This window comes from Oryctolagus cuniculus, chromosome 13, assembly GCF_051225735.1.
Source record: "Oryctolagus cuniculus isolate XC-2025 breed Fujian yellow rabbit chromosome 13, ASM5122573v1, whole genome shotgun sequence".
Classification (NCBI taxonomy): domain Eukaryota; kingdom Metazoa; phylum Chordata; class Mammalia; order Lagomorpha; family Leporidae; genus Oryctolagus; species Oryctolagus cuniculus.
Window position 1 is genome coordinate 21,258,989 of NC_142879.1, and position 21,626 is coordinate 21,280,614.

General features: G+C 53.3%; 1 protein-coding gene across 2 annotated transcripts; it reads right to left on the reverse strand.

Annotated features, from left to right (window-relative positions):
- Nucleotides 1–1,171: 1,171 nt before the first annotated feature.
- On the reverse strand, nucleotides 1,172–16,671 carry CTSE (cathepsin E). 2 transcript variants are annotated; one of them, NM_001082244.1, is given in 11 exon segments: nucleotides 1,178–1,702; nucleotides 3,462–3,560; nucleotides 3,658–3,799; nucleotides 4,626–4,748; nucleotides 8,104–8,303; nucleotides 12,796–12,914; nucleotides 13,807–13,924; nucleotides 14,446–14,602; nucleotides 15,111–15,114; nucleotides 15,116–15,122; nucleotides 15,125–15,223. In NM_001082244.1, coding segments are annotated over 11 exon segments (1,188 nt in total). In that variant the 5' UTR covers nucleotides 15,179–15,223; the 3' UTR covers nucleotides 1,178–1,537.
- Nucleotides 16,672–21,626: the final 4,955 nt, after the last annotated feature.

Sequence of the window (21,626 nt, forward strand, 5' to 3'; positions counted from 1 at the left end):
AAATGCGGAAGGAACATTGGCATTAGAAGAACGCTGTCTCAGCCCCTCAAGGCTGAGTGTTTTTCTTTCTTTCTAAAAAAGATGTTATTTATTTATTTATTTGAAAGGCAGAGTTACAGAGAGAGAAGGTGAGACACACAGAGAGAGATCTTCCATCCACTGGTTCCCTCCACACATGGCTGAGGTTGGGCCAGGTCAAGGCCAGGAGCCAGGAGCTTCTTCTGGGTCTCCCACATGAGTGACAGGGGCCCAAACACTTGGGCCATCTTCTGCTGCTTTCCCAGGACATAGCAGGGAGCTGGATTGGAAGTGGAGCAGCCAGGACTCGAACCGGCGTCCAGATGGGATGCCAGGGCTGAAGGCAGCAGCTTTGCCTGCTCTGCCATAATGCGGCCCCCAGCTGAGTGTTTTTAAGCCATCACCATCAATGGCTGCAAAAACCAATGGTTAAAACGCTAAAGGGACGCTGAGGTGACTGGGTGAGGTCACCTCCAAGCCCGTTCATGGGGGCTAACACTAGCCACAGAGAGGCACCAGGCTCTGTCTGCCTCCTGGTAGGACACGACAGCAAGTCCCCTGCACCACCTATAACATATTTTTGTCAAAAAACCAGGCCTGTAGTGCTAACTACCATCTTGTAGGCAAGGTGGGCTCAGAGAGGCACGTGCAGGGACACCTCTGGACGTCAAACATCCAATTCCGAACGTGGGAGGCCTGAGTTTTCGGGCTTCATTTGAATCCTGTTATGAGCCAGTCTGCTGTAAAAATGGTCGAACATTTGTGAGACAACAGAAGACATTTGAATGCTGGCTGCGTGTTTAAGGATATCAGAAATATTTGGGACAAAGGGCATGATGCTTGATCTGTTCCAAAGTGATCCAAGCTTGTGGAGCTGGAGACAGAAGACTGTGGCGGCACGTGTGGCTGGGCTGCTCTGGTTGGGTGGGGGTGCATATTATTATATTGTCGTCTGTATGAGTGTGTGTGTGTGCTTGTGTGTGTCTGTTTGGAGATTTCCATACACTGCGTGCCTGAACACGCAACTTAATTCTTATCTCGTGCTGGAGGAGGTCTGTGTGTGTGAAGTTGTGAGTGTGTGTTGCTCTCATGCAATGTTAGCCCTCTTGCAATTTGCAACTCTAGGAATGACTGAATTATGTGGACAATGAAATTTTTTAAGATTTCTTTTTTATTTATTTGAAAGAGTGACAGACAGAGAGAGAGAGAGAGATCTTCTGCCTGCTGGTTCACTCCCCAGATGGCCGCAGGCCAAAGCCAGGAGCCTGGAACCCCAGCTGGGTCTCCCATGTGTGTGGCAGGGGCCCAAGCACTTGGGCCATCTTCTGCTGCCCTCCCAGGCCATTAGCTGGGAGCTGGGTCAGAAGAGGAGCAGACAGGATGCCAGTGTGGAATGCCAGTGGCACAGGCTGTGGCTTAACCACACCGGCCCCAGAAAATGACTTTTTGACAGATGTAAAGAAGGCCCCAGCCCAACAGGCAGAGCAGGTGCTGGGGAGGCGCAGACACAGGGGCCCACCTAGGGGACTGCAGGGGCCAGCCCCACGCGGTTGCTCCCACGGTCAAAGACCGAGTAGAACTGCCGGATGAAGACATCCCCCAGGATCCAGAGGGGCCCAGCTGGCGGCTGGATGTCCAGTCCCTGAAAGCCACTGCCGCAGAACTGCATTCCGTCCACGAAGTCCTGGGGTTCAGAAGAAGCATGCAAATCACATAGGAGGAAGAAGGCAGGGAACTGCCCAGAAACTGCCTTGAGTGCTGGTGGCCGCATCCAGCAGTGAGTGGCCTCGGACGCCTGGTGGGGGCCACCATTTGGGGTGGCTTCTGCTGCCTGCTTCCTCTACTCCCCGCCCTGCCCCCAATTTGCTTGGTAAATTTAATTTTTTGGACAGATTCCTTCATGTGGCCGGGTGCCTCTGTGCTACAACCTTGAGAAGTGTTCATTTGCTGTGCACTTCCACTCCCTCCCTCTTCCTCTCCCCCGCCCCCATCATCATGTTACATGGGGCAGACTGAAACCTCGGACGGCTGGGAGAGCACCAGGTTTGGTGCTTGGAGATCTTGGTTTAAATTCTGGCCTCTTTAGTTCCCAGCAAAGCACAACTTAGATTCGTTTGAGAGATGTGGCCCATAGGGGACTGCACTGCGGTCACCGTCTGGATGTTCTGGGAAGAATCAGGGGTGTGACCCCTTGTAGAGGCAAAGCGAGAAGCCACCTGCAGCTCCCCTGGTTCTTACTGTTTCGGTTTGGCAAAGACTCGGGGTTCGGGCGGTGTGGTCTGGCCAGCAGGCAGTTGCAATGGAGGATGCTGACGGAGGAGTTGGGGAATTTAGAGGGCTGGGGGCTCCACGTGGAGAAGGGGATAAAAAGGCAAACCTGGTGCAGCATCCCTGTGGCCAGAGGAGGCTCTGATTGGAATCCACTAGCAGGAAAGGACCCGGGCGCCACACGGGCTGAGAAGGGTGTGGGCACGAGCGGGAGGTGGGCGGGAGGGTGCCGGAGGGGTGACAGGTGTGTGCCTGCACATCCTGCGGGTCACAGGGGCGGGCCAGAATTCCCATGTCACGGGGGCTGAGGGGCCGACCATGAAGCTGTGTTTTAGAGCAAACATTTGCTTTCACTTGGGTTGTCTGTTCCTATTTGGTGGCCTTGGGGTGGTGTTAGCGGAGATCCGGGCACGGGCAGTACAGCGCAAGCCCTGCCTGCTCCTTAGCACCTCCATCCCGGCACAGTCACCGTCACTGATGCCGTGGGTGCCTCCTGGGTGGAAGAGCGTGGTATAGTGTGCCGCCACGGAGCCGCCACGCTGCAAATCCAGGCCGCCTGGGCCGTGAGGCAATCGCAGGCTCCCCAGACGCCTGGGAGCTCCCCCTCTCTCTGGCCTTCCTTCTAAACTTGAGAACTTAGAGAACAAGACATGCTCTTCCTAGAGAGATAATGCTCATTTGAATGGCACAAGGAGTAGGAGGGGTCCTCAAACAGCGTGGAAAATGTGTATTATGAATAAATGACGTATAGACTTCAAAAATTGCACCTAAATAAATTTGGTTAATTCCATTTTCCATGAACTTTGTGACGTCTCCTCAAATAACCTTATTCTGCAGGCCACCCTCCCTCCAAGCTGCTCATCTCTGGACCTCAGTTACTTAGGGCTGATTCTCAGTATCCTCATCTGTGAAATGGGATGGTAATATCTGCAGTCTGACCTGGCGAGGATTCTGTCCGTTTCAGAAAACTTCCTGAAATCTGCGCAGCCTCGCAGCACAGCTGGGCATCAGAACCCGCTGGACGCATCCCTCCCAGGGGGAAAGCCACGTCCCAGCAGCCCTGGCACCAGCAAGAGGTGAACACACAGGCTGCGTGCATGTGACAGCTCCAGAGGGGGAAGTGACAGCAGGTGGGGAGGGCCCTGTGACTTGCAGAATAAGGAAACAGTCCTTACCGGCAGGGTGTAGGCCGTGGCACTCAGAGTGTAGGGGACACCGTTGATGACAAAAGTGACATCTGGCATGATGTTGAGGTTCTCACACTCCACGGCGTACTAAAACACAGCCCAGGCAGCCGTGCTGAGCCTCGTATCTTCCAGGGGAGGGCCGGCTCTCCCGCGCCCACCCCTCCCGCACCAGGCAGGCGCTCACTTCTCCATCCATGGGCGTCGCTCCAATGGCGGCTTGCAGCTGAATGATTTTGTCTGAGGGGCCGGTGATGAGGGAGGTCCCTGTGTCCACAATGGCCTGGCAGCCCTCAGGGCAGAACATGGGGGAGCCTCCCACCTGGATCCTGAGGGCGGAGGGACAGCCGTCAGCCCCCTGGGTAACCCTCACTCCCCGTTGGCTCGCCAGGACTCTGGGCACACAAGTGAGGACCAATTTGGTCCCTCGCAGGACTGAAATCCATGGTAAGGAATGCATTTTTTTTGACCCAGTACACACAGAAACACATGGGAAATTCAATCCAACATTTTCTGTCTATTCCCCTTCCTTAAAAAATGGAGGCTGTGAGTCCCTAAAACGATGCCTTGACCCCTCAGTGGGTAATCCTTGCAGCCTGGAAGCCCTCAGCAGCCAGCGAGCCCTGAAGCGCCTTCATTTTTGTATCGCTAATGCCCGTCACCTTTCAGGGGCTGGAACTTGAATTCCACCTGCGTGCAACCCTGCATTGTCTGACCCAGCACTAGGGATGGAGCACACATCTACTGGTACATCCTCAAGTGCTCCGTGCCCAGACGCAGTATGTGGTGCAGGCTTAGGTTCAATGCTGCCTCCCCACCAAAACCCTAGCAGGTGCTTTAGAGAGAAGCCGTCCCATGCTGGCTGCTGCACCACGGTGGGCTCCTCTCGCGGGCACCAGCACCTTCCACTTCCCTTGGCCGTGATCCACATGCGTGTCTCGCTTTCCCCCAAGCTCTGTGGAGAGCAAATCTGAGTCCCATTCCCATTGCCTTCCCGGGCCGCTCGGCTTTGGCCTTGTGTGTGAGTGTGTGCGGCTTGCTGGGATGCTCAGACCCCTTCTGGCACCTTCACTCGGCACCTCTGCCGCTCCAGCCCACTGATCAGGCCTGGGAGGGTTTCTCCCACGGCACCGGCTACCCCCGGAGGATACTCACTCATCCAGTGCAATCTGCCAGTAGCCTTGCTTAGTGACCGGCACCCAATTCAGGCTCCCAGAGAAATGGGAGGAGTCGTAGCCTCCAAACGTCAGCTCACTCCCCGAACCACCTTCGGGGTTACTGCGTGGAGAGAGAGGCACGTTGTTGAGGAAGAGGTCCCGGAAACCCTTTGGGCGGGCTTTGCAGCTTGGTCTGGGCACTCAGGCCGAGTACTGGGTCGGCAGAAATGTCAGCTGGGCCTCGAGACCATGACCTCCGACCCCTGCAAGCTGCTTAGTCTGCACATTCTTTTTTTTTTTTTTTTTAATTATCTATTTATTTGAAAGGCTGAAAGACACCGACACACCGCGAGAGAGATCTTCCACTTGCTGGTTCACGCCCCAAATGCCTGCAAAAGCTGGGGCTGATGCAGGCCAAAGCCAGGAGCCAGGAGCTCCATTTGGGTCTCCCACATGGATGGCAGGGACTCAGCTACTTAAGCCATCACCACCGCCTCCCGGGTGCACATCAGTAGGGGGCTGGAATTGGGAGTGGAGCTGGGACTGGAACCCAGGCAGTCAGATATGGAACGCAGGTGTCCCAAGCGGTGTCTACACTGCTCCAGTCTGGGCCTTTTTCACTCAAGGGTAGAAATGGCTGCACCCAGTGATTTGTGGATGCACTCCTGCTTCTTGGATAAAAAGGTTACAGAGGTGGGAAACGGGGACAACAGGTCTGGCCATGTAGAACCAAGGTCAAAATCATCCAGGATATACACGCACTGTGTGACTTATGGCACTCCCCTCTCCAAATCACCCTTTTCCACAGTTCAAGGACTGCTCAAAAAGCTGGAAAATGGGACTAAAAGAGAAAATTGAGGGACCAGCATTGTAGTATAGCAGGTTAAGCCGCTGCCTGCGATGCCAGCATCCCATGTGGGCACCAGTTTGAGTCTCGGTTGTTCTACTTCTGATCCAGCTCCCTGCTAATGTGCCTGGGAAAGTAGCAGACGATGACCCAAGTGCTTGGGCCCCTGCATCCACGTGGGAGACCCAGATGAAGCTCCTGGCTCCAGGCTTTGGCCTGGCCCAGCCCTGGTCATTGCAGCCATCTAGGGAGTAAACCAGCAGATGGAAGATCTCTCTCTACCTCTGTCTCTCTCTGTAACTCTGTCTTTCAAATAAATAATTTTGAAAAGAGAAATTTCTTTTGGTCCAAGTTTTTTTTAAATAGCCTATAGTCCTCTCTCCCCTCTCTGGGTGCGGTGGTATTGGGAGTTTCTGTATTATTCACTGCCCTGTGTCAAGACAAGGAAGCAAATGTATTAGAGCTGGGAGATTGGTTGGTTTTCTTTGGTTTTTATTTCTCAGATTATGTTCTATTACCTTGCAAGATTCTAGGGAAATAAGACATAAACAGACATAAACATTTCAGAATGAAAGAATTAGAACAATACAAGACTGCATTGCAGGGCAGGACGGTAGAGGGATAGGGAATAAAATACCTCCCAGGAAGGTGGGCGTAGAGTGGCCAGAGAAGCCCCTAGCATTGCTGGTGGTCTGTGCCAGGAGTCCTGCCTCTCTAATCTTCTTTAACTCTCACCTCAACCTGGCATCCATTTGAGGAAGCTGAGGCCCAGGGACATGAAGCCACGTTATGCATGGACTTCAAAAAGTTCATGGAAAGTATATATTATGAAAAAAAAACTTTGCATAGATTCCAGAAATTTTTGCACCAAAATAATTTATCTTTTCATTTCATTGTTCCCACCAACTTTTCCAAATACCCTTGTCAGTGATAGGATGTGAATCAGGGCTGTCTGGCCGCCAAGTCTGCATCACGGCTCACTTCCTCCCCGGGCTGGACGGGAGCAAGGAACCCGCAGGGGCACAAGAGGTACCAGGACAGCCCTCCCCCTCAGCCACAGTGCAGCCCGGCCCTGGTTACAGCTGTTTGGGGGGTGGTGGCATGGCATGACAGAGGACATTAAGGGCTCCCCACATGCGGGGGAGTGGGGAGATGGACTTAACACTGGACAAGGCCAGCTCAGGTCAGCAAAGGGCAGACAGGTGCGAGAGATCTTGTGTGGGGAAGAAGAGGTGCCCTCCCTTCATGAACCACAGGACAGAGTGCCGAGAGACTCTGTTGGGAGCCTCGCGACCTCTCCTAACTACAGCACACATATTACTTTTCCAAACCGCTGTAAGAAGGGCGGGTGTTTGGGCTAAGGGTTAAGATACCAGTTAAGACCCTGGAGTCCCACGTTGGACTACACGCGGCCAGTTCCCTGCTCTTGGCACCAGCTTCCTGCTGGAGGCAGTGGCCATGGCTCACGTAGCCAGGTCCCTGCCACCCATGTGGGCGACTTGGATTGAGTTCCTGATTCCTGGCTTTGGCCCTGGCCCAGACCTGGCCTTAAGGGCATTTAAGGAATGAGCCAGTGGATGGGAGTTTCTCTGTCTCTCTGCCTCTCAGATTAATTAATCAAATAGATTATGACAAAATCTATTCCACAGACCCCAGAAAAAGGTCTTGGAAAATGTATATTATGAGTAAACTATGTATAGATTTCAAAATGATTTTGCACCAAAATAAATTTCCTTTAAGCCATTCTCTTAACTTGTTAAAACATTTTACTAAAATACAGTATGCATATCAAGAAAATGCACTTAAGTTTTTGCAAATCAATGAGTGTTTTGTCATCTGTGGACTCTCATGACCTAACTAAGCTTTTTGAAGTGTGCTTGTGTAACAAAATCCGCCATCCTCACCACTTCTGAGCAGATGGCTCAGCCGCGTTAAGTACACTCTCCTTGTTGCAAAGCCCATCTCCAGAATGCTTCATTTTGGAACTAAAACTCTCCACGTGTTAAAGGAGAACTGCCCACTTCCCCTCCCCGAGGCCCAGGCGCCCCTCCTTCTACTTTCTGTCTCTGTGAATTTGACTGCTCCAGGTACTTCACGGAAGTGGAATCGTGTAGCATTTGGCCTGGCTTATTCCACTTAGCGTGCTCAAGCTGCATCCATGTTGGAGCATGTGTCAGAATTCCCTTCCTTTCAAAGCCAAAGTAATATTCCATTGTATAGACAGTCTGCATTTGAGTGTGCAATTATTTTATGGTCAGCTTACTTTGTAATTTCTTTCCTGGCTCTCCTCCCCTCCCACCCACATGGGGAACTGTCTTTCTTACGTCCTTGTGCCCTGGGGTCTAGCATCACGAATAATATGGCTAGCATGTTAAAGCGGCTTGGGATTTATTGATGACATAAGTGAACAGCCCATCTCAGTGTGGTAGAGTTTACAAAGGGCTCATCACAGCTCTTTGCTGAAGCAAACCTCATTTCCCCCTTATCAAGAGGTTAAGTGTTTTGCCCAAGATCACACTGCTGGCCATGGGTTCAAGCAAGAGATCCAAGCCGGTCTTCTGCCTGCTAAGTCCAGGGCCGCCACGTGGGCTCCCTGAAATCCCAGCCGACTTCCCCTGGTGGGCCTTACCTGCTCATGTAGACAGAAAACATCGGCAGACTGACCAGGTTCTGGGCCATCATGTTGTCAAACACCGGGGTCACTCCCCCCGCAGCCAGGGACGGGTAGCCCAGGCCCAGGATGCCGTCGAACTCTGCGTTCACGAAGGTCTGGCCCGGCTCCTTGACACTTTCTCCGAACTGCTGGCCAACCACGGTCAGGCCTTGCACCTGGCGGGGGAAGCCCACACGAGGACTGCTGGGGGATCACTGGTGACGGGGCTCAGACGCCCGGATTCCGTCTGTTCTGAAGCTAAGACTTCGCTGCTTGACTTTCATCATTGTAATTGGCACAAGGACTTCTGCCATCTTCCTGCCTCCTAATTGTTTACATAAACTTTTTGAGTTGAAATAATTTAGAAATCATTAATGTCCAGTTCAGTAGAAGTCCATATACCGAATATGCCAGGTAACCAAGCTCCCAAACCAAGAAACACGATATTGCCAAGCCTTGGAGCCCTTTTGGGCTCTGTGCCAATCGTTGTACTTCCTCAAGGATAGTCTGGCTCCTGACTTCTAACCACATATATTCTTTTTGTCTATTTTTGAATCTTATATCAGCGGAATCATGCAGTATGAACTCTTTTGTATCTAGCATATGTGATTCAACACTGTGCGTGTTGCAGGCTATGTCATTTGCTTGTTCTCATTACTATGCTGTGGTGTGAATGTGTAATGGGATGCAGATCCATTCTACCATTGGTAGAAATTTGGGTTGTTTCCTATATCTCACTATCGCAATAGTGCTGCTTGTGTATGTCTTTTGGTGAATGTAGTTCTGTGTTTCTGTTGGATAGGTGCCTATAAATCGAATTGCGAGATTGCAGAGTATAAAAGTGTCTTCCTGGGTAAATGGTGTTAGAGAGTTCTCCACAATGCTGGTACCGGCCAGCATCGCCACTCTCAGTGTTTGGAGAGTCCCGATTGTCCCCTGTCCTCACCAGCACTAGCTGCTGTCTATTCTATGAATATAAGATATTAATTTTATTCTATTCAAATTGACCAACTTTTTCCTTTATTGTTAGAGATTTTTACAACATGTTCCAGAAAATTCTGCCTACCCTGAGATCATAAAGACATTTACCAATGTTTTCTTCTGGCAGTTTTATTGCTTTATTTTTCACATTTAGATCTACAATGGATTCGATGTTTGATAGTGTGTGAAGGAGGAATCAAACTTCATTTTTCCTGTATGCATCTCCAAATGACTGAGCACTATACACAATCATTGTTTCCACTGACAGTAATGGCGCGTCCCACATACATCAGATGACTGTGTCTGAACTTTCTAATTTGTTCCATCTGTGCATTTTTTGAGTCCTGTGCCAGCATCACACTGTCTACATTATTACAGCGTTATAATAAGTCTTATTATCTGACAGAGTTTTTCTTCATCAAGATTGAAACAGATTATTAATTTCTACCAAGACTGCTGTTATCTTGATTGGGTGACATTAAGTTTATAGATCACTTTGGAATTACTTGACTTCTTTATAAAGCTAAGTTATCCAACCCACAAGACCAGTTTATCTTTCAATTTATGTCAGTCTTCTGTTAATTACATGCAGTAATGTTTGGCAGTTTTTAGAGTAGAGGTCTTACACAGTTTTTGGTAAATTTACTTCAAGATAATTGATATTTTTGGTACTATTATAAGTAAAAATCTGCCTTCATTTGTTGTTTTTCCTGCTATATAAAAATTCACATGATTTTTGTGTGCTGACCTCATATTCAGCAACTTTGCTAAATTCACTTATTAATCCTGATATTCTCTCTGTAGGCACTTTTGGATTTTCTACGAATAGAATCTTGGCATATGTTAAAACAGTGCTATTTCTTCCTTTCTAATCTTAATGCCTTTAATTTGTTTTTTTCTTGCCTTATTGCACTGGTTAGAATAGTGAGTACCTGCTGAATGGGAGTGGTGAGGGTGAGTATCGTCTCATTCCCGCTCTCAGGGAGGTCTCTCAGCCACTCACCATCAAGTATGAGGTTTGCTGTGGGCTGCTTTGTAAATGTTCTTTATCAGATTTAAAAAGTTACTTTGTAGTCCTAGTTCATTAAGAGTTTTACATCTCCATTCATTTAGAGGGATCTGTCTGTAATTCTAATTTCTTTTCGGCTTTCTATTTTTTTGCACCGAAATAAACTTCTGTTTTTTTTCCCCTAATTCTTACAGTTCTGTGTCCTTATTAGTTACAGAGTCCTTTTCAAGTTTTGTTATTAGAGCTTTGCTGGATTCATAAGATGAGCGCTCCTCCTTTACCGACTGTCCGATAGAGTTTCTGTAGCATTGGTGGAATTTCTTCTTTTAAATGTTTAGAGGGGCTGGCACTGTGGCAAAGCGGCTAAAGCCGCCGCCTGCAGTGCCAGCATCCCATATGGGCACTGGTTCGTGTCCCTGCTGCTCCACTTCTGATCCAGCTCTCTGCTATGGCCTGGGAAAGCAGTGGAAGATGGGCCAACTCCTTGAGCCCCTGCCCCTGCTTGGGAGACCCGGAAGAAACTCCTGGCTCCTGGCTCTTGGCTCCTGGATCCTGGCTTGAGATTGGCCCAGCTCCGGCCATTGCAGCCAACTGAGGAGTGAACCAGCAGATGAAAGAAAGACCTCTGTCTCTCTCTCTGCCTCTCCTTCTCTCTGTGTAACTCTGACTTCCAGATAAATAAATAAATCTTTATAAAGTAGACATTGGGTGCTCACATTTTCTATTTTTTCCTTGTGTCAGTTTTGGTAGCTGCATTTCTTAAGGCATTTGCTGATTTTTCTTAAAAATGTAAAATTTATCAGTATAAAATTATTATGAATATCATCTCACTTTTAATGTCTGCTGTCTTTAGTACTGCTCTATTTTTCGTTTCTAACATTGTCATGTTTTCTTCCTTTTTGTGACTATTTTAGAAGTTCACCGATTTTATTACCCTTTGAAAGAGTAAACTGTTGGCTTTCTTAATCTTTGTTATGTGGCTTTCCCATCTCCCTGGCATCCTGTTCTCTCTATTATTTCCTTCCTTCTATTTTGTCTGGATCTGATCTGCTGCTAATTCATTTGTGGCTTGCTTTCTTGTTCCTTTGCTACTTGAAACAGAAGCTTTGATTTTGCTTTTCTATCCATGTATGGCTGGCTTTAACTGTCCCTTTAAGGACTGCAGTGTGAGCTGCACCCTCACACTGGGGCATGTGCAATTGCTGGTATGCGTATGCTGGTATTATGGATACCTGATGGTATGTCGGTGTAGGTGTTAAGAGTGTCCTTTGGGACGTTATTTCTGCCCTGGGGTTGCAGCTCCAAGTCTGCACTGTTGGCAGAGAAAAGGGCAACGGGGACTCGGAGAAGGAGGGCATTTGGTGCCTATGAGACTGTGGGTGCACCGGAGCCCACACTGTCCTCTCACTGTCCCCAAGAGAGCGAGTCCTGCAGCACAAGCCGACACTGGAGCCAAGAGGAGCAGGAGTTGCTGTGGGCTTGGCGGCTGCCCAGCCCACCAAGGAGCGGGCAGGGCCAGGGCCCCTCGAGGCTAAGATTCCCCCTCTTGTGGCAGGTGTTTTGTGTTGTGGCTAAGCTGCCAGCTAGGACACCTCTGTCCCACACCAGTGTCTGGTTTGATTCCTGGCTCGGGCTCCTAACCCCAGCTTCCTGCTGATGCAGACCCTGGGGGGCGGCAGTGAGGGCTCCAGTGACTGGGTTCCTGCTGTCTGTGTGGGAGACCCGATTGAGCCCCAGGCTCGTGGCTTCAGTCCAGCCTAGCTGCGGCCATTGTGGGTATTTGGGGAGTGAACCAGTGGATGGAAACTCTCTCTCTTCCTTCCTTTCTTTCTAGAGGTTCTTAGAATGATAAATCTGGGATGTAGCCTTCTAAATAGTTGTACTTTTACATACATGTATACAGAACGTGTGTGTGTGTGTGTCTACGCAGCACACTGCTTTAGCTGCATGTGTTCTATGTATGATATTCTTGACATAGATGGTGTTTTACTGCTCCTGGCATTTTTTGCTTAATGATATGTTCAACCAACCCCCACCTGCCTTGAAAGGATGTTGATATAGGCTGGGCCCTGTGGGCCGTGGGGCTGCCCCAGAACAGGAATGGAGTTCATTAGGCCAGCCTCTCTTTCCCCAAGGCTTGGCCATGCCTTGCTGTCCATAAACCTGCAAGAAGCACCAGACAGCACCACACCCTGCAAGTTCTCTGTCTCTTGGTCAGAGGGATTTAAGGAGCAGATCAAGAGCTCGACACTGGGGTCGGCGCTGTCCTTGGCCTTGGTTTTGACATCTGGGCTCTGTCTTGTCTCTGTGGAAGGACTTCCTCCTTCTACCTCGGCCCCTTATCTCAGTACCTGAGCTCGCTTGTCTCCTGGCTTGGGTTTCTTTGTCCATAAAACAGAGGCCTGACTCAGCTCCTTGGAGCTCCACAGGCCGCACTCCCTGGGCGCTGCTTCCCCCGTGCGTCCCTGGAGCTGCCCCTCCAGGACCCGGCGCTGCCACCCCAGCTGCCAACTGCTGCTCCCCTACCTGCCTGCTGCACATCCCGTTCCCTAGCAGCAAGCCCTGCCCTCTTCCCACCTCTTCCCAAATCCTACCAGAACAGCTCCCCTAAGACCTGGGCGCAACGTTCTGTCCTCCATTTCTGGCCAAGAGAGAAAAGATGAAAGAATCGCACTCACAGACACTTGGTCGGCGCCGATGATTCCGGTCAAACTCCCGGTGCCATATGCAATGGAGAAAGGGGTCCCCACCTCGCTGTATGTGTTGGACTGGGAAGGCCGGAACTGGGGGTGCATCTCTGGAAAGCAAGCGTGCCGCTATTACGGAGGCCACTAGGCTACTGCCCGCACCCTCTCCCCAGGGGTGCAGGGTCTCTTTCCCCAACGCTCAGTGAGGGCCCCCTCCCCAGTGAGCTCCCATACACCCCTCCAGCCACAGGTGTGGCCTAATTGGGAACCAAAGAGTTGTCCCTGGCACACCTGATTGCCCACAGTGACCTCATGAGGCACACCGAGATAAGCACCACTTATCAGGCGTCAGCAATGCGCCATCCGGCGTGGGGCAGAGCCTGGCCTTCAGGGGAAACCCAAGGACAAAGTTGTCCCCCCGGGAATTTGCTCCCCACTTCCCATCCAAGCCCCAGGCATCTAGCTTTGGGGTTCCAGAACGTCTCTGGGACTTCTGCATAGAGCCCATCTTTCTTTAGCTCTTTTTTTCTGAATCGCACTGAAACCCCTGAGTTCCCTCTGGCCAAATGGACCCACCCATGCCACTGTGCCCTAGCAGCCCCACCTCTGGGGCACTGGGAGACAGGGCACTGAGCCTCCTTAGAGCAGGTGAGCCCAACCCCCCCACCTGCTGGGAGACAGCCAGCCGCGTGGACCTGCTCCCACGTTCCTTTGTGTGTTCCAAAGGAAGTGAGTCATTGAGTAAAAGATTTCCCTTTTAGTGACTGAGTTTCTCCTTATTAATTCTGCTCCACATGAAAGTCACTTTCTTGGACAACAGCCACACTTTGGCTCTCTCCCTGCCCCAGCCCTGTTTTCCGTGTGAGCAGTCCTGGGACAGACTCAGAGGTCGAGAGGGGACGCTGGGGTCACAGGGGTAGCCAGCGCTAAGGATGCAAGGCTTCTTCCCCAGGGAGCACCAGGCTCCCGCCATTTCCCATGGGGGTCCCCAGCCCAACTTACGGCAGGCGGGGCTGGTGCAGTACACGGAGGGCACCCAGAGGTTGGAGGAGCCGGTGTCGAAGATGACGGTGAAGTTCTGCGGTGGGGAGCCGATGGAGATGGTGCCGAAATATTCCATCTGCAGAGAGGGAGGGCGGGACGGTGGGGAGGGATGTGGGTGCTCCCCAGGGAACCACTGCCCAGCTGCCCGGGGCCAGAGTCTAAGAAGTGTTTAGGCTGGGAAATAGAAGGTAAGAGGAGCAGGGAGAGGAAATCAACTCGAGTCGCTGGCCGCCTCATCACCCTGATTGTCATAATAGCATCGTGTGCAAGGCGGGGGAGGCCGGGCCGCCTCTTATGCATCAGGGAACTGGACTGAGAACTGAAGCATTTTGCTAGGCTGAGGGCAGAAGCAGAGCCCTTCCCCCAGGGGTGTTTGTCTTCAATGTCCCTTTGTCCTGCAGGCAGCCCTGCACCTGAGTCACCCCGGGCCCTGCTTAACCAGGTGTGCAGTGTCCTAGGGGATCGGTCCCAATGCAGCACTCAAGCAAAGAAATCCAAGTGGCTTGGCACTGCTGGTGTGGCACTGGCCATGCCCCGAGGCCGAGCCCTCCTCCCTGCCCCCAACCCCGCTCCCCAGCCCCCCTCAGTAGGCCTCACGTCCAGGTAGTTGATGAGGGGCTCGTTGGCACTCTGCTCCATGGTGCAGGTCTCGGTATACTGGACCATGTCCACCTTGTGGGCTTTCCAGAACTCAGAGAGCTGGCCCTGTGCTCTCAGCTTCTTCCGGAGAGACGGCTGCCTTCGGAGGGGCACCCTAAGGACGAAGCCTGTGTGAGCAGGGCCGTGCCTCTGCCTCCCGCCCCTCGGAGAGAGGCTGGGCTAGGACACCAGAGGGTACCTGTGGGTCCCCAGGATGCGGCCTGAGCCGCGGTCCTGCCTGCTGCCTAGCCTGCCTGGCTCGCCTCTGCCCTGGAGACTCAGAATCGCAGTGCGGAGACGCCTCTCCCTTCTGCAGATAGGCCTTCTAGAATCTTCTAGGAAGGCCTGGATGAAAGGGACAGAGAAACTCTTGCGGGTAGCCCAGGCTAGGCCCTTGGGGAAGTGCTGGAGTGCTGTGAGCTACAAATTATAGCTGCAGGTGCCTGCTCTCCGGCGTCATTGCGGAGGGCCCTGCCCTGGGCCGCAGATAAAGGCCACCCGCAAGGTGGCCCCATGGGACACCTTTTCATGGGACTCACAAAGTCTCAGACTCTTCTCTCCGTCTCCCCCTCCACTCCCCTCTGCCAGGGCAGGAGAACCCCGTGCAGGAGCCGTGGCCTCACCTGTGCAAGGGTCCCTGGGCCTGGCCCAGATCCAGGAGCAGCAGCAGTAAGAGTGGCAGTGTCTTCATCGTGGGTCTGGCCCGCAGCTTCCCCCGGCTCTGCCACCGCCTGTCTCAGCCCCTTCTCGTCTCCTCCTTGGTGCACAAGGCGGCAGGGCTGCCGCTCCCCCAGCTCAGAGACGCGGGCCCTGCCCAGCCCCGTCTGGGGACCCAATGATAAGGCTCGGGAGTCAATAACCATGCCCAGAGTAAACACGGAACGTGTAACAGGACGTTCCCTCTCCGCCCCGCCAGCCCCGCCGGCCCTTCCCCCTGCGAGGGGAGTGTGGGTCTAGAGTGAGACCCAGGAGGCCATACACCCCAAGAGTGCGAGGGTAGTCCCAGGCCCAGCGTCTCCCAAGATCTTGGCACCCTGACCCCCAGAAGCCCTGTCTCCATGAGCTGAACGAGCCGCCCTTCCCTGAGGGCTCGAACCCCTCCCTGAGCTGATGCCCTTGAGTGCTCCGGTAGCAGGATTCGAACTCAGAGCAGTCATCAACCCGTCTTCTCTCCTCATTCCCTCGTGGTGCCCCCATGACCATTTCCCCTCCCAGAGTGCACTTCTGGACTGCAATGGGCAGATTTGGGCCGTGGGTTCCTGACCTGCTGAATCCAGGGGTGTGTGTGTGTGTGTGTGTGTGTGTGTGTGTGTGAACACAGAGGCTGGGAGGGGAGGGCTCTGAGCTGACGCCTGTGTGAGTGTGCCAGGGCCGCCATAACAAAGGAGCACAGACCAGGCGGCCGGAACAATGGAAATCTATTTGCGTCTGCAGGGTTGGCTGCTTCTGAGCCCCTTCCCTGGCTGTCCACGGCCCTCTTCCCTCTGCGTCTTCACATGGGTCCTGCTTACAAAGGCATCAAGCTTACTGACCCCGGGCTCACCCGCGGGACCTCATTTAGCCTGAACACCTCTTTTAAAGACCCTGGCTCAAATGCAGTCCCATTCTGAGGTCCTGGGGCTTGGGATGTCAACATTTGAATCTGGGGGCCACTGTTCATCCCGTGCCAGTGTCCGGGGACAAGAGGACATTCAGTCTGTCCAGCGGGACTGAGCACAAGGGGTGGGGAGCCGGAGGGCTCAACACTCAGCTGTCTCATCATCGGCCCCTCTCGGTGGCTTCCACCATCCCCGCCCCCACCCCCATGGAGGAGGAGGCCCCACTGCCTTGGGTGGGGCTGGAGGGGGAAGGGAGGCAGAGCCCTTCCCGACTCAGACTCAGTTGCTCAGAGGCCACCGTCACTGTCACATGTGCCAGAGCTTCCCAGGGCACTAACTCTGCAGCACGTTTAGGCTTAGCTCTGCCCTCGCCAGTTAGTATCACTTCTGGGGGTCCTGTTTTCCATCTTTGACGCCAACAAGACAAGCAAATGTGGAGTCTGGAGCTAAGCCAAAGCCTCCCGGGGTTCAGAGATCTGCAGACATGGAGAACAACACAGCCCTCTGACCCCGACCCCTGCGACAGCAAAGCCTCTCATGTACTTACCCGTCTCCCAGGAGCCCATCTCCCCGGACTTTCACTGGGGAGACGGGTCTACCCCGGGAAGGGCGGCCTGAGTCATGTGTGGCCGGAAGCTGAGACCACGCCTTACGGGACTGTGCAACGCCGTGGTTTGCCGGCCATTGCCTAAGCACCAGACATCTTCATTTTGTCATCTGTCAAACACCCTAGGGACATGGACGGGTTTTGTGGTGGATTAAATACAGACGGTAAGGTGTGAGGAAGAACTTGGAGAAGTAGGACATGGCCCACGGAGGGCAGAGGGTCCCATTCTAAAGCCCTGGTGCAGGACGGCCTCTTACAGCTCTTCAAGGCTGAGCAGACGGGGAAACTGAGCCCCAGCAGTCCAAGGGCTCGTGGTTCTCCCAGTGGCAGAGGGACCATTAGGATCCAGGCCTCCTCACTCCACAAGTGCCCGTCCCCTGCAGGTATAGTGTCATCACCCTTGAACTAGCGAGAGGAGCATCCGCGTACCCCTGCCTCCTTCCCCAGCGTCCAGACCTCTCCCCGCCCCTCCCCTGCTCTCCTCTGGGTACTGAGAGTGGATGGCTTGGCTGGACCAGGCCGGAACGTCCGATGATGAGCCTGCGCAGCTGCGGGAGCAGGGCACGTCTGGGAAGGAGCCCCAGGGCCTGCAGGATTTCGGGAAATTTAGGAGCAGGAGGGCAGGGACATCTGTCCTCTTTGGAAATGCTAAGAGCCAGGCCACACGGGACTGCTCCTCCCAGGCGGGAACCGAACACGCTGTGGACAGTGAGAACCCTGGCTAGGGCACAGATGCCTCGGGCGGGTGTGTGATGGCAGGCGGCCTCTGGAAAAGGGGGAGAGATGGACACTTGGGATGAAATAGTCCCCTGTGGGCCCAAGTGAGGCCTGGTAAAGGCAGTGACCTTGTCTCTCAGCACCCAGAGAGGCTCCCTGGGGAGAAAGAGACCCTCAGGAACGGGGAGTGGAGGCTGGCTGGGTGCGGAAGCTTTGGCCCGTTTCTAGAACATTTGAAAGCATGGGTGGCAACACTATCTAATCAACTTCTCCTTTGTGAGCCCAGCTTCCAGACGGTAAATGGATGATAAGAGGACAGTTGCCCAGTGCTGTGTGGAAATCGGCTGTTTCGGGGCCGGGTAACTCAAAGCACAGAGTGTGTTGGGAGACAGGAGCTGGCTCCAGCTGCAGGGGGATCAGCTCTCCGGGGTGGTCTCGGCCCTGGCTCAGCACGAACCTGAGCCGCTGGACAGTGCTTGGAGCTGGTGAACGGAGGAAACCCACTGTGCTGTGTGCAGTACGGTAGAAAGACGGCTGGGAAGGGGTGGCTGGATCGAGTCTTGCCTCTGATGCTAACTGGCGATACGACTGTAGAGAAATCGCTTCTGCGCGGATCTAGTTTCCTTGTCTATCAAGTGCAGAGGTTGGGTGATAAGAACAAGGAGCATCCTGGGGTATGAGCTGTGTGCTGGGCTCTGAGCTAAAGAGCACACCAGCATTAGCCCATTCGGCCCGCACACAGATGCTGTCAGGCAGACATTTTTAAGCCCATTTTACAGATGAGGTAACTGCGTCACAGAGGGTTTAGGTAGTTGGCATTAGGTGCTTTGACCAGGTTTCAAACCCAGTTTTGCCTGTCTTTAAAGTCGTTGTGTTTCACCACCTCACCTAGTTGGATGACCTCCAGGGTGGCACATTCCACAGTTTCTTCCTGAAAGAGAGAGGCAGAGGAGACGGAGGGGGTAGGGGGAGGGAGAATGAGGCGGGAGAGGGGAGTGAGGATGGTGCAAAATTGGAAGCCTTTCTTCTAGAAGGGACGGTGTGATCCCCCTGTTGGCAGGGATCATTGCTGTGACGCTGAAAGGTACAAAAATCCACCCCCCGCCCTGGTACCTCTCTACTAATCCCTTCATCCAGACGCCGAATTACAGAAAAACAAAAATTTAAGAGGCTCAAAGCACTTGTTTATAGCTAAAGAGAGCACTTGGCATGAAAACTTATTTTGCTCAGCTTCGGTTTGCCAGTGGCTCCAGTTTTCATACAGCGGGAATCCAGACTCCAGCGTCTCCGGAGTCGCACCACGCCAGGCGTCCACAGTCTGAGTCATTCCCAAAAAAATCCCCCCGTTCTGTTCTGGGAAAGCACCTGTCAGAGTGGGAACTGCAACACGGCCAGCAGAGTGTGCGGGCACGGGAATGTTTCTCACCTGAGTCTGGCGGGGTGGGATTTGGGGGGCGGGGAGAGGGAGAGGGAGGCTGAGACTCTGCACCTGTAAAGTAGCAAGAGCAGCTCGCGTGTTGGGTTTGTTGGAAGGCAGAACTGCACCTGAGGGGTATCTGGCCCAGCGGTGGAGAGACTCATGTCCCGCAGCGGAGGACCTGGGTTCGATACCCAGCCGCTCCCTCTGATTCCAGCTTCCTGCTGATGCAGACCCTAGGAGGCCGCGGTGAAGGCTGAAGTCGTTGGGGTCCCTGCCACCAGGTGGGAGGCCCGGATCGAATTCCCAGCTCCCAGCTCCCAGCTTTGACTTGGCCCAGTCCCAGCTGTTGTGGGCATTTTAGGAATGAACCAATAGATGGGGTATCTCGCTCCGTTTTTATCTCTGTCTCTCAAATAAATAAAAAATAAAATGAAGCAAACTGTGCACTTATGACAGGAACTCCCGGGCCTGCTCGGAGCCTGGCTCTGCAGGTAGACAAAGCTGGGCTTGGATCCCAGCTCTGCCGCTTGGCAGACGCTTGGGTGACAACGGGCATGTCTGAGATCTCCGATTCCTCTGGAGCGTGACTTCCTGGCAGGATGAGGCGAGGAGTCCGTGAGACCACCGCCGTGAGTGTGCCCCAGCCCAGCGCTTGACACCGAGTAAGTCCTTAGTACACGCGTACTTGGGCAGGTGCTGGACACAACGCCATGCACTGCTCTGCGCGTATTAAATGTAGGAGCAATAGGCTCAGGGAGGCAAAGGTGTTTGCCCGACGTCACACCACCAGCAAGGATGGAGCCAGGCCGGCATAGACAGTGTCTAGCGTCAGCTGGCTTCTGTACTTATACATGAGCTTGTAAATGTCCTTGTGCTATTAGCAGCCTGGAGTGCAGTTGCGGTCACACACCCCCCCCCCCCTTACATAGATCAAAATCACTCAGGAAAGTTACAAAGGCTTCCACTTGTCCTCACTCCTGCTCTGCAGCCAGGGGCTCAACCACAGAAAGGCTAAAAAAAAAAGATACTTGCTGGGCCTCAGTTTCCTTATCTGTTGAATGGGGTTGTTAGGAAAAGTAATGAAAAGTGAATGTGAGAAGGCATGACACCCAGTGGGTGCTCAGTCAGTGTTCGATTGCAATTTCATCATAAGGAGGAAAGGGAGGGCGGCTGGGCGAATGCGCCATACACCTAGCCCCCTCCCTCCGTGGGTCGCCACGGCTCTCAGTCTTACAAATTCCACAGCAGAGCTCCCTGCCCGCCCACCCCCGCGTGCCCTGTTCTCTCACGATGGATTTCCAGGACCAGGGCTGCTGCATCCCCGGAACCAGCCTTTCTCAAGAGCCCCAGGGAAGCATTCAGGCGGCAGCTAATGGAACAAAGGCAGGCTTTGCCTCTCAGGCTCTCTTTCAGCCGACTCCATCCCCATTCCTAAAAACTGGCCTGGAGCCCCGCAGCAGGAAGGCACGTAACACGCTGAAGACGCGACTGAGTGCACGTCTGTTCCGAGACACCGAGGCACCCATGGGTCTTCCCATGGCTCCCTGCGCTCCTGCAGCCAGAGAGCACCCACAGGGAGCCCCACCGCCGAAGCCCCGCAAGCACCCTTCCTTCGCTTATTCCCAGAAAATCTCCACCTTCCTCCTTGTTGATCCTATTTCTTTTTTTTTTTTTTTAGATTTATTCATCCATTTGAAAGGCAGAGTTACAGAGAGAGAGAGAGAGAGAGAGAGAGGTCTTCCATCCACTGGTTCATTCCCGAAATGGCTGCAACGACTGGAGCTGGGCCAATCTGAAGCCAGGAGCCAGAAGCTTCCTCCACGTCTCCCATGTGGGTGCAGGGGCCCAAGGACTTGGGCCATCTTCCACTGCCTTCCCAGGCCACAGCAGGGAGCTGGAATGGAAGAGGGGCAGCTGGGGCATGAACTGGCGCTGATATGGGATGTCGGTGCCGCAAGCGGAGACTTAGCCCACTTCGCCACAGAGCTGGCCCCTGTCCTATTTCTGAGACAAGAAAACTGAGGCCCCAGAAACGTGCTTCTCCAAGGGCAAGAGGCAGGTGCAGGAAGGTCTGGCCCTTCCCGACCAAGCTCTCATGAACGTGCGACCCAGGCTGCAGGGACCCAGGCGTGAAGGGACAGCGGCTGGGAGTCGGGGAGCACGGTAGACCAGGAGAAACGCGATGACCTGGGATCCGATTGGACAGAACCCCCAGGACAGTGGCTGTGGATTAGAAGGGAATTGGGCTCCAGGATGACCCTGGAACGGCTTCAGGGATGCGAGCCCTGTGCAGGCGGCTGCAGGTTTAAGGCCTTTTAGGCACTGAGCACCGTCGGTGATTGGGAAGCTTGGAAGCAGCCAACAACGAGAGCCAGCGAACTACACGTGGGGAGTGGAATGCAGTGCAGCCACAGGAGAATGAAAAGGCTCTGGAGAGAAACCTCTAGAATACATGGCTGGGTTGATACGTGGAGCAGTATGTTCAGTATCCCACAGGCATAGAAGAGGAATGTAGAAGTGAGCTGCTTGTGAGCAGTGACAGGTTAAGTAGGACTTGCCTCTCTCAAACTCATACAGATTTAAGCTTGGAAATCTTCACGTTACTGGGGACCCACGTCGTGGCGGAGCGGGTTAAACCTCTGCCTGCGACACCGGCATCCCACATGAGCGCTGGTTCGAGTCCTGGCTGCTCCACTTCCGATCCAGCTCCCTGCTAATGTGCCTGGGAAAGCCGCAGAGGATGGCCCAAGTGCTTGGGCCCCTGCACCCACGTGGGAGATCCTGATGGAGTTTCAAG